We start from the raw sequence: 15,802 nt of genomic DNA, 5'->3' as shown, positions 1-15,802 counted from the left end.
TTGCACTGTGTCTAAAACGATCCATAGTATCGTTTTACTATGAACAGGTTGTTTATGATAAAGTAATACTATGAACAGGTTGTATGTTAAAGTAATACTATGAACAGGTTGTTTGTTAAAGTAATACTATGAACAGGTTGTTTATGTTAAAGTAATACTATGAACAGGTTGTTTATGATAAAGTAATACTATGAACAGGTTGTTTATGATAAAGTAATACTATGAACAGGTTGTTTATGATAAAGTAATACTATGAACAGGTTGTTTATGATAAAGTAATACTATGAACAGGTTGTTTATGATAAAGTAATACTATGAACAGGTTGTTTATGTTAAAGTAATACTATGAACAGGTTGTTTATGATAAAGTAATACTATGAACAGGTTGTTTATGTTAAAGTAATACTATGAACAGGTTGTTTGTTAAAGTAATACTATGAACAGGTTGTTTATGATAAAGTAATACTATGAACAGGTTGTTTGTTAAAGTAATACTATGAACAGGTTGTTTATGTTAAAGTAATACTATGAACAGGTTGTTTGTTAAAGTAATACTATGAACAGGTTGTTTATGATAAAGTAATACTATGAACAGGTTGTTTATGTTAAAGTAATACTATGAACAGGTTGTTTATGTTAAAGTAATACTATGAACAGGTTGTTTGTTAAAGTAATACTATGAACAGGTTGTTTGTTAAAGTAATACTATGAACAGGTTGTTTATGTTAAAGTAATACTATGAACAGGTTGTTTATGTTAAAGTAATACTATGAACAGGTTGTTTATGTTAAAGTAATACTATGAACAGGTTGTTTATGTTAAAGTAATACTATGAACAGGTTGTTTATGTTAAAGTAATACTATGAACAGGTTGTTTGTTAAAGTAATACTATGAACAGGTTGTTTGTTAAAGTAATACTATGAACAGGTTGTTTATGTTAAAGTAATACTATGAACAGGTTGTTTATGTTAAAGTAATACTATGAACAGGTTGTTTGTCGTCTGCATACGGACAAAGTATTTAAGATGATCTTTATTGTGGTAGAGATGGACTACAACATTGTAGTTTCAATGCTGCAGATATCTGCATATAAACCATAACATAAAGGGATATCAGACATCGTTAGTGTGAGAACCTATAGACACATAGACTTCTATACAACCAGAGGAGTCGCCCCCTGGTGGTCATTTTTGTATTATATATTTTTTCGCATGTGAGGAGCCATAACAGAAAATCAAAGCTTCCATAAAGGTCATTTATTAGAAAAGACAGTATAATTAATTGAAAGAAAAGTCAAAAAGTGCATCGTCCTCTCCTCTCCCGATGGTCGCGTCAGTGCTTCAGCAGCTCCTGCATGTAGACGGCGTTCATGCGATACGCCGCCATCCAGCTGTGGGCGGCGCTGTAGTAGCTTTGGTGCCCTCGCTCTTGGAAAGGAGTCACAGAGGCGTAGTAATCGTTCCAGGCTCTGTAGCTGGCTCTCCAGTAAGCCTCAGCGCTCTCCTCCTCCTCTTCTTCATCCTCTTCATCCTCATTCCATTCCATCCTCTGCTCTGAAGTCTTCTCCGTCATCTTTCTGGATCCACGCACGCTCGGCTCGGCGCTGGGTGTCGGCTTGCGTCTCTCGGGTGGAGGAAGCGGAGCTCTGGCTCGTGACGCGCAGGACTTCTGCCGGCACATTTCAGGCGCAGGAGCCAAAGCTCCGCCGGCGGCGTCCGCCTTTGGTTTGGACGCACCGGCGGCGTCCGCTTGTCTGTATTCGAGGCCTCTGGTCCGACTTGTCTCGTCGTCCGGTTGCGAGTTTGAAGATCCGGAATCCGCCCTCGGAGGAGAAAAGTCAGCTTTCCAGCGTTCTCCCTTGAGTTTTAAACATTCTCCTCCGTCGTGGTCGTCGAGCGTGAAGGACTCTCGGTGCCCGTCGCCGTCCTCGCCGCCGCGGAAGTCCCTGATGACCTCCACCGACCGGCCCGGCCCGGCGGTGATGAAGCCGCGGAAGTCCCGCTCGGCCTCCTCGAAGGCCACGAACCTCGACCTGCGGCTCTTGAACGAGCCGAGGGCCGGGATCTTCGGCAGCGCGTCCTGCAGCTCCTTGCGAGTCGCCGCCGGAGGACGAGGCGGCTGCCGCGGGAGAGCGTCCTCGGCGGGAGCCGCTCTTCTTGGCTCCGGCCCGGCCGTCGGGACGGTCTCCTCCGGCGACCTTTGACGGCTGCGCGCCGCCGGCTGATCCGCGTCACGCTGCTTCTTCTTCTGCGTCCGGGAGGAGAGCTGGCGTGAAGCGGCCGGCGCGGTGCAGACGTCCCAGTCACACGGCTCGTCCATCAAGCCCGGCTCGATGGCGGCTGAGGAGGAGGAGGGGCACGCATTCAAATCAAAAAAGACTTTAGTTTCCCAACGAGGGGAAAACATACAAGACGTTTGGGGGGCGGGACTCACACGGCAACGCGGACAAACTCACGCCGCACTTCTGAGCGATGGCCATCATCTTGTTCTCCTCCTCGCCATGGCAACAGTAGGTCACCGCCAGACCCTGAGTGCCTGCAAACGAAACGCTGATGAGAAGCCACTCGAAATGATGGGAAGGGATGAAGGAGTGAGTGAGTGAGTGTTCGGGTATGGCCGTACACACACACACACGGAGATAATCAGAATTAAAAGCTGCTGATTAGGGACCTCTTGACCTCGCTCGGTGGGACACGCTTGCTAATATTCCAGAAACTCGAGCTTCCAAAAGGCGTTTAAAGCACCAAGTCAACATAGAACCGGTTTCTCTCTGTTCACATAAAGCGACCAGGAGAGAAGCCGATACGTTAAAACTATTGTTCAGAGAAAACACTAAACATTAACCCCATGACCTCGGGGACACCCATTGCGTTTCTCTACGTTTCTAAAATATTCATAGCGTCCCGATAATACAGCGCAGAAATATAATTTTACGTCTGGCAGAAATCAAAGACTTCCTGCTTCCAGTGCCTGCCCAGACTAGGCGCAGCAGCATTTTAAACCCATGAGACCAGTAAAAGGGCAGCAGTGTGTCGCTGAACCCAAAAGGTTTTGTCAGGCCAGATACTTCCCCAGGACCAGGAAGAGGACTCCTGCGACCACGAGGAAGATGCAGACAGAAGGGATCCATTTGAAGATGGTAAGTGTATTTAGATGCTACACTTTGTGTTGCAGTAGCATATTTATGCTAGCAGAGTGAGTACATTTAGCTAGTCCCTTTCTGCTGGAGTCTGGCGTAACGCAGGTACGTTAGCCGTTAGCACAGTTAGCTTATGCTCTTATCATAGTCCCTGCTGGATCTCTATTACTGTTTTGGTGTGCAATCATAACTTTCTTTCAGTGAACTTAGTAGTGACCAGTAGTCATTTATTTTACAGAGAGGATTCACATCTGCAGCAGTGGACAACATGCAGCTTCACTCCAGCCACCAGCACTACGCTGTCGTGGAAGACTGACGACGACACGGACACTGTTTACCAGGTAACGTAGGTACAGCTCACTGTTTACCAGCTAACGTAGGTACAGCTCACTGTTTACCAGCTAACGTAGGTACACAGCTCACTGTTTACCAGGTAACGTAGGTACACAGCTCACTGTTTACTAGGTAACGTAGGAACACAGCTCACTGTTTACTAGGTAACGTAGGTCACAGCTCACTGTTTATCAGCTAACGTAGCTACACAGCTCACTGTTTACTAGGTAACGTAGGAACACAGCTCACTGTTTACCAGCTAACGTAGGTCACAGCTCACTGTTTACCAGGTAACGTAGGTACACAGCTCACTGTTTACCAGGTAACGTAGGTACACAGCTCACTGTTTACCAGGTAACGTAGCTACACAGCTCACTGTTTACCAGGTAACGTAGGTACACAGCTCACTGTTTACCAGGTAACGTAGGAACACAGCTCACTGTTTACTAGGTAACGTAGGTCACAGCTCACTGTTTATCAGCTAACGTAGCTACACAGCTCACTGTTTACTAGGTAACGTAGGAACACAGCTCACTGTTTACCAGCTAACGTAGGTCACAGCTCACTGTTTACCAGGTAACGTAGGTACACAGCTCACTGTTTACCAGGTAACGTAGCTACACAGCTCACTGTTTACCAGGTAACGTAGGTACACAGCTCACTGTTTACCAGGTAACGTAGGTACACAGCTCAGCTGCAAATGTACACCTGTGAACTGCTCAAACTGTGTGAACTTAGTATTGACTAGTTATTTAGAGGATGCAGCACCACCAGCCCCTCTACCCATGGTATGTATGAGGCAAGTGCCTTAAAAGGTGAATTTAAGAAATGATGTCAAATGGAGAAGATCGACTGAAAATGACCTCAGTGTTCCAAGAGTGAATGTTCGGGGAGAGAGAGACCGAAGTGTCTGTGACTAACCGAAGCGTCCGGCGCGTCCGATCCGGTGCATGTAGGTCTCCCAGTCCTGCGGCACGTCCAGGTTGATCACCAAGTTCACTTTCTCTGCATCGATACCTCTGGAGGTCTGACGGGAAAGACGACACCGTTAAAGAACAGAAGGCGTGTGTGTGTGTGTGTGTGTGCGTGTGTGTGTGTGTCAGTCACCAGGTCGGTGGAGATGAGCACCCTGCACTGGTACTGCTTCAGCTTGGACATGGCCTCCAGCCTCTGGTCCTGACTCAGACCGCCTGCACACAGTCACATCAAATCAAAAACACAACTAAAAGTATTTATAATAATGAATTCAAACATTCTTTGTCCTGGTCACGCTTTTTTGCTGCCAATACTAATTGACGATCCATACGTACAGATCACTGTCGTTTGATAACAGCTGGTCTACAAGGACCCAGAATATTCAGTCAGTAAACCATGAAAAATATCCGGATTTAATTATTTTACTAGATTACACCTGAACGCACCATGACAACGTTATCATGTAGCTTCAGCCAGTACTCATGTTCACTGAGCGGAGCCTGAACGCACCATGAGAACGTGACCAGGTACTATAAACATCTCCACCAACACAGTTCTGTTGATCGACTACAAAAGCACCGACGGTCTGTCACCTGAGATGCAGGCCGCCGGGAGACCTTTGGAGGACAAGACGTCTGCCAGGTGCTGAGCCCTGAGGAAGCAAAGCACAGCGGTCCATCAAGCGGTGCCGAAGACCACCACAGGGGGTCTCGGGGAACTTTAGATGTACCTGGTGTGGAGGTTGGAGAACACCAGAGCCTGGTTGAACGGGATTTTACTGAAAAGCTCCAACAAGTGCTGCACCTTCTCCTGGAAGATCTTGTGAGGCAAAGGATGGGACTGCACCAGCTTGTAATACTGCTTCAGGCCTGCAGGGGGGGCACCACACGGATGGAAGAGGACTCCTCAAAAGTCTTTCTTCCACAACTCAGACGTATTCAGGCTACGTTCACAGAGAAATAAAGAAACTAGAAAGTACTCAGATTTAAAAAGCTGAAATCAAAGAATATTTAACTTTTAAAATGAAAACAGCTGTCGATTAAAAAGGCAAGGTTGGTAATCTTCATTTTCTTTAAAGTTGTCATTGCTTTTGAAGCTTGTGCATTGTAAGAGTCACGGACGTGAATCACGAGGGCAACTCACCCCGTCAGAGAGCTCTCGCTCTCTCTCTCTCTCTCTCTCTCTCTCTCTCTCTCTCTCTCTCTCTCTCTCTCTCTCTCTCTCTCTCTCTCTCTCTCTCTCTCTCTCTCTCTCTCTCTCTCTCTCTCTCTCTCTCTCTCTCTCTCGGATCATGGCTGTCTAGAACCGGTCCTGTCTCCTACCTCCTACCATGGCCCTGCTGATGCCCCTCCTCTCCCCCTCCTTCATGGTTATCTGTCTCTTACCTCCTACCTCCTGCCATGGCCCTGCTGATGCCCCTCCTCTCTTCATCCTCCTTCATGGTTATCTGTCTCTTACCTCCTGCCATGGCCCTGCTGATGCCCCTCCTCTCTCCATGCTCCTTCATGGTTATCTGTCTCCTACCTCCTGCCATGGCCCTGCTGATGCCCCTCCTCTCTCCATCCTCCTTCATGGTTATCTACCTCCTGCCATGGCCCTGCTGATGCCCCTCCTCTCTCCATCCTCCTTCCTGGTTATCTACCTCCTGCCATGGCCCTGCTGATGCCCCTCCTCCTTCATGGTTATCCGGATCTGTTCCATGCGTAGACTACTACGTGTACAGACTGTAAAGCTCTGAGGGAGTTTGTATTTGTGATGTTGGGCTATATAAAATAAACTGAATTGAATTTTCAGGTGGAGGATCAACAAACTCTGCCTTTACGGTTACAGACGTGAAGAAGTGTGTTCTCTGGGACAAACCGTGAGGTCTGGTATGAAGCATGATTAACCCTTTAGCCTGTTCGTGTGGCAGCACGGGTCTTACCCTTGAGGCCCATGTCGCTGGGATTGAGTCGGACAAAAGTGGGCTCTTGCATGTAGCGGGTGAGGTGCTGAGCAAGGGATTCTGGGTAGGTGGCGGACAGTGCGAGCATCTGTTTGTTCACCGGCAGAGAGGAGAAGATCCAGCTGGGGAGACAAGCGGAGACGTTGAATCTTTGCAAAGAGGACCTTTCCCCGCCCAGTGAAGCGGCGCTCACTTGATCTGGTCCTGGAAGCTGCCCTCCTCCAGCAGCTTGTCGGCCTCGTCCAGAACCAGCAGCCGGACGCCGGCGGTGGACAACATGCCGAGCTCGACCAGCTGCTTGATGCGGCCTGCGAGAAGAGAAGAGCACACGCGTGACGAGGAGGGAGCGACACGGGACGGCCGGCAGGGTCACACTCTGACCTGTGGAGTTCCAGGACTTTAAACCAAATGTCCATGACCAAACTTTTAGTGAAGTCTGGGCGTAAACATGAAGTGATAAAATGTAGTATTTAAACTAACAATGAGAATGAGAGCGCATGATTATATTTTGAGTCTTTCTTTTGAAAGCATATTCATTATTTCAAACTCGGCGTAAATGAAGGTCATGAACACATGAATATAACACATTTACATGACTTTTACTAAACTGTTGGGACTTTTACAGGCCTGGAAATAACCATTTGAACATCCCATGACTGTTCCAGGTTTTCCATGACCGTCAGAACCCAGAGCCGGGTCGGCACCAGACCACCGGTCCGGCTCCCCCACCCAAACGGAGGTTCAGGTCAGGAACGCGGAACAGAAAGTCTGAAGCCAGAGTTCTACCGTCTGGTACCACCAAGACACTGTCAGCTGAGGTCAAATACCAAAGCTCTAACGTTGACATTGTGACGAGTCAGCACTTTCATTTAAGAGATCCGTCACGTTGGCGAGGAAGCGGACGCTCAGCAGCTTACCGGGCGAGCCCACCGCCACGTGGCACTTCTTCAGCCCGGCCTGGTCCTGGCTCACGGGCCGGCCGCCGATGAACACGTGGCACTGCAGGCCCTCCATGGCGCAGCCGATGGCCATCAGCACCGAGTGGATCTGCACCGCGATCTCACGCGTGGGCGCCAAGACCAGAACCTGCAGGAGGAAGCGAGGAAGCAAGGCGACAAGTCAACATTCACTTCATGGTCGTCAACAAGGCCAGCTGATGGGATTGCAGTCGCTGCTTCATCAACAACTTAATTTACACGTGTGGGCCTGAGCAGCTTAAACCAGATTAAGACCCTGAACCCAAGGGATTACTTCTGGAGACACCTGCTTGAGAATAAGTGCATGTTGTCAAGACTCCACCTGCTGCATGCTGACATGACTCCACCTGCTGCATGTTATCAAGACTCCACCTGCTGCATGTTATCAAGACTCCACCTGCTGCATGCTGACATGACTCCACCTGCTGCATGCTGACATGACTCCACCTGCTGCATGTTATCATGACTCCACCTGCTGCATGTTATCATGACTCCACCTGCTGCATGTTATCATGACTCCACCTGCTGCATGTTATCATGACTCCACCTGCTGCATGTTATCATGACTCCACCTGCTGCATGTTATCATGACTCCACCTGCTGACATGACTCCACCTGCTGCATGTTATCATGACTCCACCTGCTGCATGTTATCATGACTCCACCTGCTGCATGTTATCATGACTCCACCTGCTGCATGTTATCATGACTCCACCTGCTGCATGTTATCATGACTCCACCTGCTGCATGTTATCATGACTCCACCTGCTGACATGACTCCACCTGCTGCATGCTGACATGACTCCACCTGCTGCATGCTGTCATGACTCCACCTGCTGCATGCTGTCATGACTCCACCTGCTGCATGCTGACATGACTCCACCTGCTGCATGCTGACATGACTCCACCTGCTGCATGCTGACATGACTCCATCTGCCATGACTCCACCAGCTGCATGCTGTCATGACTCCACCTGCTGCATGCTGTCATGACTCCACCTGCTGCATGCTGACATGACTCCACCTGCTGCATGCTGACATGACTCCACCTGACATGACTCCACCTGCTGCATGCTGACATGACTCCACCTGCCATGACTCCACCTGCTGCATGCTGACATGACTCCACCTGCTGCATGCTGACATGACTCCACCTGCTGCATGCTGACATGACTCCACCAGCTGCATGCTGACATGACTCCACCTGCTGCATGCTGACATGACTCCACCTGCTGCATGCTGACATGACTCCACCTGCTGCATGCTGACATGACTCCACCTGCCATGACTCCACCAGCTGCATGCTGACATGACTCCACCTGCCATGACTCCACCAGCTGCATGCTGACATGACTCCACCTGCCATGACTCCACCAGCTGCATGCTGACATGACTCCACTCACCTGAGTTGCAGGATTCTCCAGAACCAGCGAGTCCAGAGCAACGGTGCAGAACACGCATGTCTTCCCCGTGCCGGACTTGGCCTGCACGATCAAGTCTGAAACCACATGGGGCAATGTGGGGGTCAATGTGGGGGTCAATGTTTAATGTTTTACGTTTGACAGTTTTAAACTGTATAAAAAGTGCACGTTTGGCAGTTTAACAGGATAAAAAGTGCACGTTTGGCAGTTTAACAGGATAAAAAGTGCACGTTGGTCCTGCGCGTGCACGCGGGCCTCGTGAACGCACCCAGCCCGCAGCGGCCCAGCGGGATGGCCTTCAGCTGGATCGGGGACGGCTTCCGGAAGCCCGCGGCGGAGAGGCCGTCCAGGACGGGCCGCGAGAGCAGCAGCGAGCTGAAGTCCAGGCCGTCCGGCAGGAGCACGTCGTCGGTCCGCCTGCGCGCCTCGATGTCGTGGGCAGCTTTCCTCACGGAGGCGGCCATCTTGTGAGCGGCCGGGATCAAACGCAGCGGCTTTAACGCGCGCTGGCGCTGCGCCCTCTGGTGGCCGGGAGGGGAACTGCGCTGAAAACGGCTCAAAGGAAATTACAATAACTCTGAATATTAGTTACAGAGAGGAAGAAGGACAACTGAGCAATTAACTAGAACAGATTGAGGTTGCCATGTTGTTCCCTTCACAGGCTTTGGAGTCCATGTTACCCTTTCACATGTTCTAATAACACATCATAGCTGGAGTTATATATTTTATTGTTGTAGAATTGCTCCAAATGATCTTTCATTTAGCACTTTTTATTTGATGAATGTAGAATCACAGTTGCACATAGTCGTTGCTGCATGTGGCTGAATGTTCCTCATGTTTGGTAACATGATCTTGTGACCTTTAGTTTTCCTTTATTAGAGACACTAGAACAGTCCAGTTTCTGTCCTGAACTGATGACGTGATAACTAGAACCTGTCCTCACAGGAGAACCCTTTGGGTTTATAGTGGTTCCTCTTGGAACCTTTTCAGGGGGTTTATCAAGAATCCAACCATCTGTGAAAGTTTCTACCTAGAACCCTGTATGAGAGGTTCTGCAGAGAACCATTTTATGGTGTAATGGTTCTACACAGAACCTTCTCTGAAGATTATATCCAGAATTATTCCACACTTTAAGGGGGCTAAAAAGAAACCACCCCAGGGGGTTCTACCAACAACCATTTTATACCCCAAGGCTTTCATCTAGAACCCACCCCATGGGGTAAGCCCCGCGGGACCTATATATATTTATATATATTTATATCTATATATATATATATATATATATATATATATTTTAAAATTGTAATTAAACTGTGTAAAACATTACAATAATCATGAACAAATATATTGATGCTACACATCAAATTAAACAAGAGAACCTGGGCTACAATAATCAGTCAGCCATTTCAACACAACTCAAACACCAACTAAAATAATTATTAAAATAAAATAGTTATAATTTTGTCACGAGTCAGCCCACTCTGCATGTTTCCGGAACTAGCAGCCCATAGCTTGGTGCTATCAGAAAAAGACAAATAGCAAAAAGCAAGACAATTCCACACAGATTCCAAATCTATTCACCAAATCCCTCTGCTGCAAAGCATCACTGAGATATGAACCAAAGAACAAAGCAACATAAATCGCTGAGTCAGCACATTTTGAAAAAAAATTGAGAAAATAGCAAATATAAGAAAAAATGCATTTCCCTCAGTAAATCCCCACTAATACAAGTTTATTGAACATCATAAGTCATATACAAGTGAAATATAAGGTTTGCTACATGGATAAATTCAAATGTCACAGATGCGCGAAAATATGCGCAAATGTGCCGAAATGCTAATTTTGCATTCTCACCTGAATTCTCTCTGTACTTTACCCAATCTGACTTTGTTCTGCTTCACTTTTTCAAGTGAAAACAGTGCAGAGAGACTGTTCACATATTGTGCTATGATGTGGGGGAGCTTCAGGGCTTCTTCTTCTTCTTCTTCTTCTTCTTCTTCTTCTTCTTCTTCTTCTTCTTAGTGAAGCATCATTTCAAGGAGATAATCATCCTGAAAGTGCTTTTTTCTATAGGCGGACCTGGAACTTCTATTTTTTCTGTGTTTCAATCTTTATTTACTCTTAGCCAGCAACATATATACTAATATTTACACATCTGACCAAAAGCTCACAAGGGTTGCCTTTATTATAACACCAACATTATTCAAATAGCCCTTGTGGTTGCAGAGATACACCCTTTTTAGTTTGGGTATGCTATTTCGAGCTAAATCCTAAAAAATGCCTTGGTGCTTAACGGAGCTTAAAAGGTTAATACCCTATGGGTTTCATCTGGAATCTACAGGGGGGTTCTACAAAAAACCTTTTTATATTTCAAGGCTCTCATATAGAACCCTAACCCCACAGGGTTCTACTTAGAACCCCTTTATGTTCGGAGGAGTTCATCTAGGACCCACCCAGGGGGTTCAACCAAGGTACCTTGTATATCCCAATGGTTTTATCTAGAACCCTAAAAGGCTGGGGCCCACAACAATCATGGTTCTCAATCACAGTTTGCGGGGGGTGGTTCTGGATTGGAGGCGTTTTAGCGCCAATGCTTTCGACAACCCTTGAGGAACTCTCTCTTCCACAAATGGAAATGGAAACATAGTTCTGGGTAGAACCGGTTTGGAACCTTTATTTCTAAGTCTTGTACACTCCTGTTGTAACTCTTGTTTCTTAAGCTGGCTTTGACCTCTGACCCCTTCAAAAAGGGACTTGATTGATTGGTAGATTCAAACCCATCCGGCTCTTTAAAGGTACTTCAATTCAGTTTATTTTATACAGCCCAACATCACAAATACAAGTTTGCCTCGGAGGGCTTTACAATCTGTAACATGACATCCCTGTACTGCATTGTGTTAGTTCGGCTGACATCTGTCAGCTAATCTCACATCACGGAGTAATTCAGTGTATATAAAACTGACATTAACGCGCTATAATGCTGCGTCTATTCCCGGATTCATTACTCAGGAGCAGCTGTAAACCCGGCAATCATGGAAAGTGCAGTCTTACAGGATATCAACCTGAATTATTGTCCTCACAATCCGGATCCACGGATTTGGTTTTTCAATAATTAGATTTCAGGGAGCCTCCCTCCTCTTGTTGGGCTTATTAAGGCGTCCTCTCAGCGGAGCAGCACACATGCAGCATTAGCACAGAGGGGATCATATTGATGGATTTTATTTTGTTTTCAATTTTGCTAAACTGTTGTTTTCACTAGATTGTGGAGCTTGAGGTCGCAGAAGCTTCCGAGCAGGATGTCGCACCTCGCTCTGCATGATGGGAACTCCTCGGCCAACGCAGAGCTGCCGTCTTCGACCGGCTACGCCGCGCTAGCCGTCATCATGGGCGTGTTCTCCGTGGCCGGGATCCTCCTCAACGTCCTGGTGATCGTGGTGACGGTGAGGCACAGACAGCTCAGGCAGCCGCTTAGCTACGCCCTGGTGAACCTGGCCGTATGTGACCTGGGCTGTGCCGTGTTTGGAGGTCTGCCCACCACGGTCACCAGCGCCATGGGCTACTTCAGCCTGGGGCGCGTGGGCTGCATGCTGGAGGGCTTCGCCGTCTCCTTTTTCGGTGAGTTAACTTAGTGTGCGACTGTTTTTTGTTTGTTGACAATCTGGGTTGATCAAGTCAGCACAGTGGTCAAAGAGGTGCTCAGTGATTCACTTGTGAAAGTAGCAATGCAGTTGTGTTAAAATACGTAAAAATCAAAACATGGTAATTCAGTTCACTGGTTGCAAAAACAACAACATGACGATGGCCGTAATCCAAGATGGCGATAGTGAAATCGTCGAACTTGAGGCTTCAAAACATCAGTCCACAGTCGGGTCACCTTGACTACGTCCACTTCTTACACGCAGGCTATGGCGATAACGTAAACGTGAATTTAATCAGGGGGATACATTCCACCAAAATAACATATTCTTCACATATTCCCTCCGTTGTTCAGGTATATCAAGTCTGTGTACAATCGGAGTCATTTCTGTTGAGCGCTACATCGTGGTGTGCTATCCAATGGGGGCCGTCCTGTTCCAGACCAGGTACCGAGGCCAGCGTCAGCGTCTCATCACTGCAACGCTCTGGTTGCTCCATGGTGTGTGACGCTGCTTCTCCGTTGCCCTCAGACACGCTGTGGCAGGAGTAGTGCTGTCCTGGTTCTGGTCCTTCGTGTGGAACACTCCGCCTCTGTTCGGTTGGGGAAGCTACGAGCTGGAGGGCGTCAAGACCTCCTGCGCCCCAAACTGGTACAGCCGGGACGCGGGGAACATGTCGTACATCATCCTGTACTTTTTCCTTTGTTTCGCGTTGCCCTTCTCCGTCATCATGGTGTCTTACTCGCGACTCCTGTGGACTCTACGCCAGGCATGTGGTTACACTCCATGAAAAGATTACTGAGAGCGTTTGCTGGTCCCAGCTTCACCATAAAGTCTCTCTTCCTCTGTTTTCGGTGCGCTAAGGTGACCAAGCTGCAGGTCTCTGAGGGCGGCAGCACAAACCGCGTGGAGGTGCAGGTGGCGCGTATGGTCGTGGTGATGGTGTTGGCCTTCCTGGTGACCTGGCTGCCGTATGCTGTCATGGCCCTCGCTGTGATCGTGGACTCCAGTTTATATGTCGACCCCCTCATCGCCACCATACCGGTTTACTTGGCTAAAAGCAGCACCGTATACAACCCTATCATTTATATCTTCATGAACAGACAGGTAACCCTACGCCCATAACCCATAACCCTAACCCATAACCCATAACCCTAACCCATAACCCATAACCCTAACCCATAACCCATAACCCATAACCCCATCACATACATCCTCATGAACAGACAGGTAACCCTACGCCCATAACCCATAACCATAACCCATAACCCATAACCCATAACCCTAACCCATAACCCATAACCCATAACCCCATCACATACATCCTCATGAACAAACAGGTAACCCTCCGTCCATAACCTCATCACATATATCTTCATGTGGTTTTGTTGTCTAAACCTAATTGCCTTGACACTTTTGTTTATTCACGCACACACAAACAAAAGGAATTTAGGCAGTCTCGATCACACTCTATTGTTAACCGTGTGCCGTATGTATGTTCCCAGTTTCGGGGATATGCTGTTCCCACCGTCCTGTGTGGATGGAACCCGTGGGCGTCAGATCCACAGACGTCAGAGGACGAAACCACGGTGGCCTCAATAATGAAGACCCAGAAAGTCTCACCTAAAGGATCTTTACATGAATAAAAATGTACATGAACCCTCATGGTCTCACACCATTGACTTTCATCCAACAGGCAACCTTCTCTGCACTGGACGGCAAGGACTTTAAGAATAAAAGGACAAAACGGACTGATATTGATGCCACAAATGAAGGATGCTGGACAAATATGTGTAGTTTCATTAAAACAACAACATTAAAGCAGCTGTGAAAAAGAAGGAAACATTCTGAGGCTGTCACAACTTTTTCAATATCCTGACATCAAAGACGACCTCTTTGTCTTCGTTGATGAAGATTAAAATCCACATTTACACAAACATAGAACAACATACGTGTTTTGTTAAAGTATATACATTTGTACGGCCGCCGCCTTCTTGTTGTTTTTCCCAACCAATGAATGAAAGTGACCATATATGGACTGAGGAGGAGCGACGTAGGGACGCCATATTGTCTTTGGTGTCAACCTGTCAATCACCTTGTAGCCCCGCCCTAAAGCGTCCCCTGCTTTATGGTCTATTTGACTCTAAATGACCATAATTTACTAAATGAACATCATGCTTTATTGAAGAAGACTTGAAACTAGAGATTGAGACATAAACTCATGTTTACAATGTTTACTGAGGGAATACATCAAGAGAAGTAGAGTCACTTATATAGACTTCTATACAACCAGAGGAGTCACCCCCTGGTGGTCAGGAGAGAGAATGCAGCTTTAACACATGAATAATATACTTCTATACAACCAGAGGAGTCACCCCCTGGTGGTCAGTAGAGAGAATGCAGCTTTAACACATGAAGCATAGACTTCTATACAACCAGAGGAGTCACCCCCTGGTGGTCAGGAGAGAGAATGCAGGTTTAACACATGAAGCATAGACTTCTATACAACCAGAGGAGTCACCCCCTGGTGGTCAGGAGAGAGAATGCAGCTTTAACACATGAAGCATATACTTCTATACAACCAGAGGAGTCGCCCCCTGGTGGTCAGGAGAGAGAATGCATGTTTTGCTTTGGCTTTACTCGTTAGAAACAAAGTTGTCTCTTCCAGTATTCAAAACAACATTTATAAAAAACAGTACCCATAATTCTGAGACATCCCACCATTTGCTTTGGTTATCCATGTGAAGGAGGAACTATAAAGGCCGATAAAGCACGCAGGTTGATTAGGAACAAGAGGAGTACCGTTTTGCATGATGGTAATTTGCTGTTCTTGGGGCTGTCGACTTTTAAGTGACGTCTCAAGCTTTGCTCTCCACTAATTATTTCAACCGTTGATTAGTGTGTCTTTGTCAAGAGCTCCAGTAATGAAGACAAAAATATGATTTGTAAGAAAAACACATGGGAATGTTTCCTGAATTCTAGCTTGAATTAAATATTACATTTTAAAGATCTGAAAGGAAGAGTACGAAGTAGTGCATCTATTGGGAGAAATGGTATACGCTGTTATTTAAAGTATGTTTTCTCTCGTGTAGAATCCCCTGAAACATTTCCGTTAGCTTACAATGAGGAGTTTCTACAGCAGCCCACAGCGGACAAACCAAAAGCCGTAGAAGTTCCAGTTGGTTGCAATCTGCAAGAAGACATTCAAATAAGAGTTTGGCCGCAAAATGCCGAAACCATGTCATGGTGAAGGATGGAACATGTAAATGAAGCTAATGATGAATGTTGTATAAGTTTTATTAAGTGTTCACATCCCATTGGCTTCTTAAAGGCCTGCGCTCAAACACAAACAGAGCTCTGTCACCTTTATTGGTTTC

At 46.9% G+C, this 15,802-nt stretch overlaps 2 protein-coding genes across 2 annotated transcripts; one reads left to right on the top strand and one right to left on the bottom strand.

Annotated features, from left to right (window-relative positions):
- Window positions 1-1,127: 1,127 nt before the first annotated feature.
- ddx20 (DEAD (Asp-Glu-Ala-Asp) box polypeptide 20) lies at window positions 1,128-9,254 on the bottom strand (the record flags this gene model as incomplete). The annotated part of the gene is made up of 11 exons (XM_079226747.1): window positions 1,128-2,340; window positions 2,435-2,536; window positions 4,395-4,500; window positions 4,581-4,663; window positions 5,042-5,100; window positions 5,179-5,317; window positions 6,373-6,515; window positions 6,587-6,701; window positions 7,311-7,479; window positions 8,773-8,867; window positions 9,059-9,254. 11 exons carry the CDS (start codon window positions 9,252-9,254, stop codon window positions 1,334-1,336), a joined length of 2,214 nt encoding a protein of 737 aa, XP_079082873.1. The 3' UTR covers window positions 1,128-1,333.
- A 2,832-nt stretch (window positions 9,255-12,086) lies between these two features.
- Window positions 12,087-14,071, top strand: LOC306743835 (parapinopsin-like; the record flags this gene model as incomplete). Its single annotated transcript, XM_079226399.1, has 5 exons — window positions 12,087-12,405; window positions 12,782-12,872; window positions 12,957-13,194; window positions 13,290-13,532; window positions 13,931-14,071. The coding sequence occupies 5 exons, from the start codon at window positions 12,087-12,089 to the stop codon at window positions 14,069-14,071; spliced, it is 1,032 nt and encodes a 343-aa protein (XP_079082525.1).
- Between the last annotated feature and the right edge of the window lie 1,731 nt (window positions 14,072-15,802).

This window comes from Taurulus bubalis, assembly GCF_910589615.1.
Source record: "Taurulus bubalis genome assembly, chromosome: 11".
Lineage (NCBI taxonomy): Eukaryota > Metazoa > Chordata > Actinopteri > Perciformes > Cottidae > Taurulus > Taurulus bubalis.
Note: the sequence above shows the minus strand (reverse complement) of the source record. Positions and strands in the feature narration are given on the sequence as shown.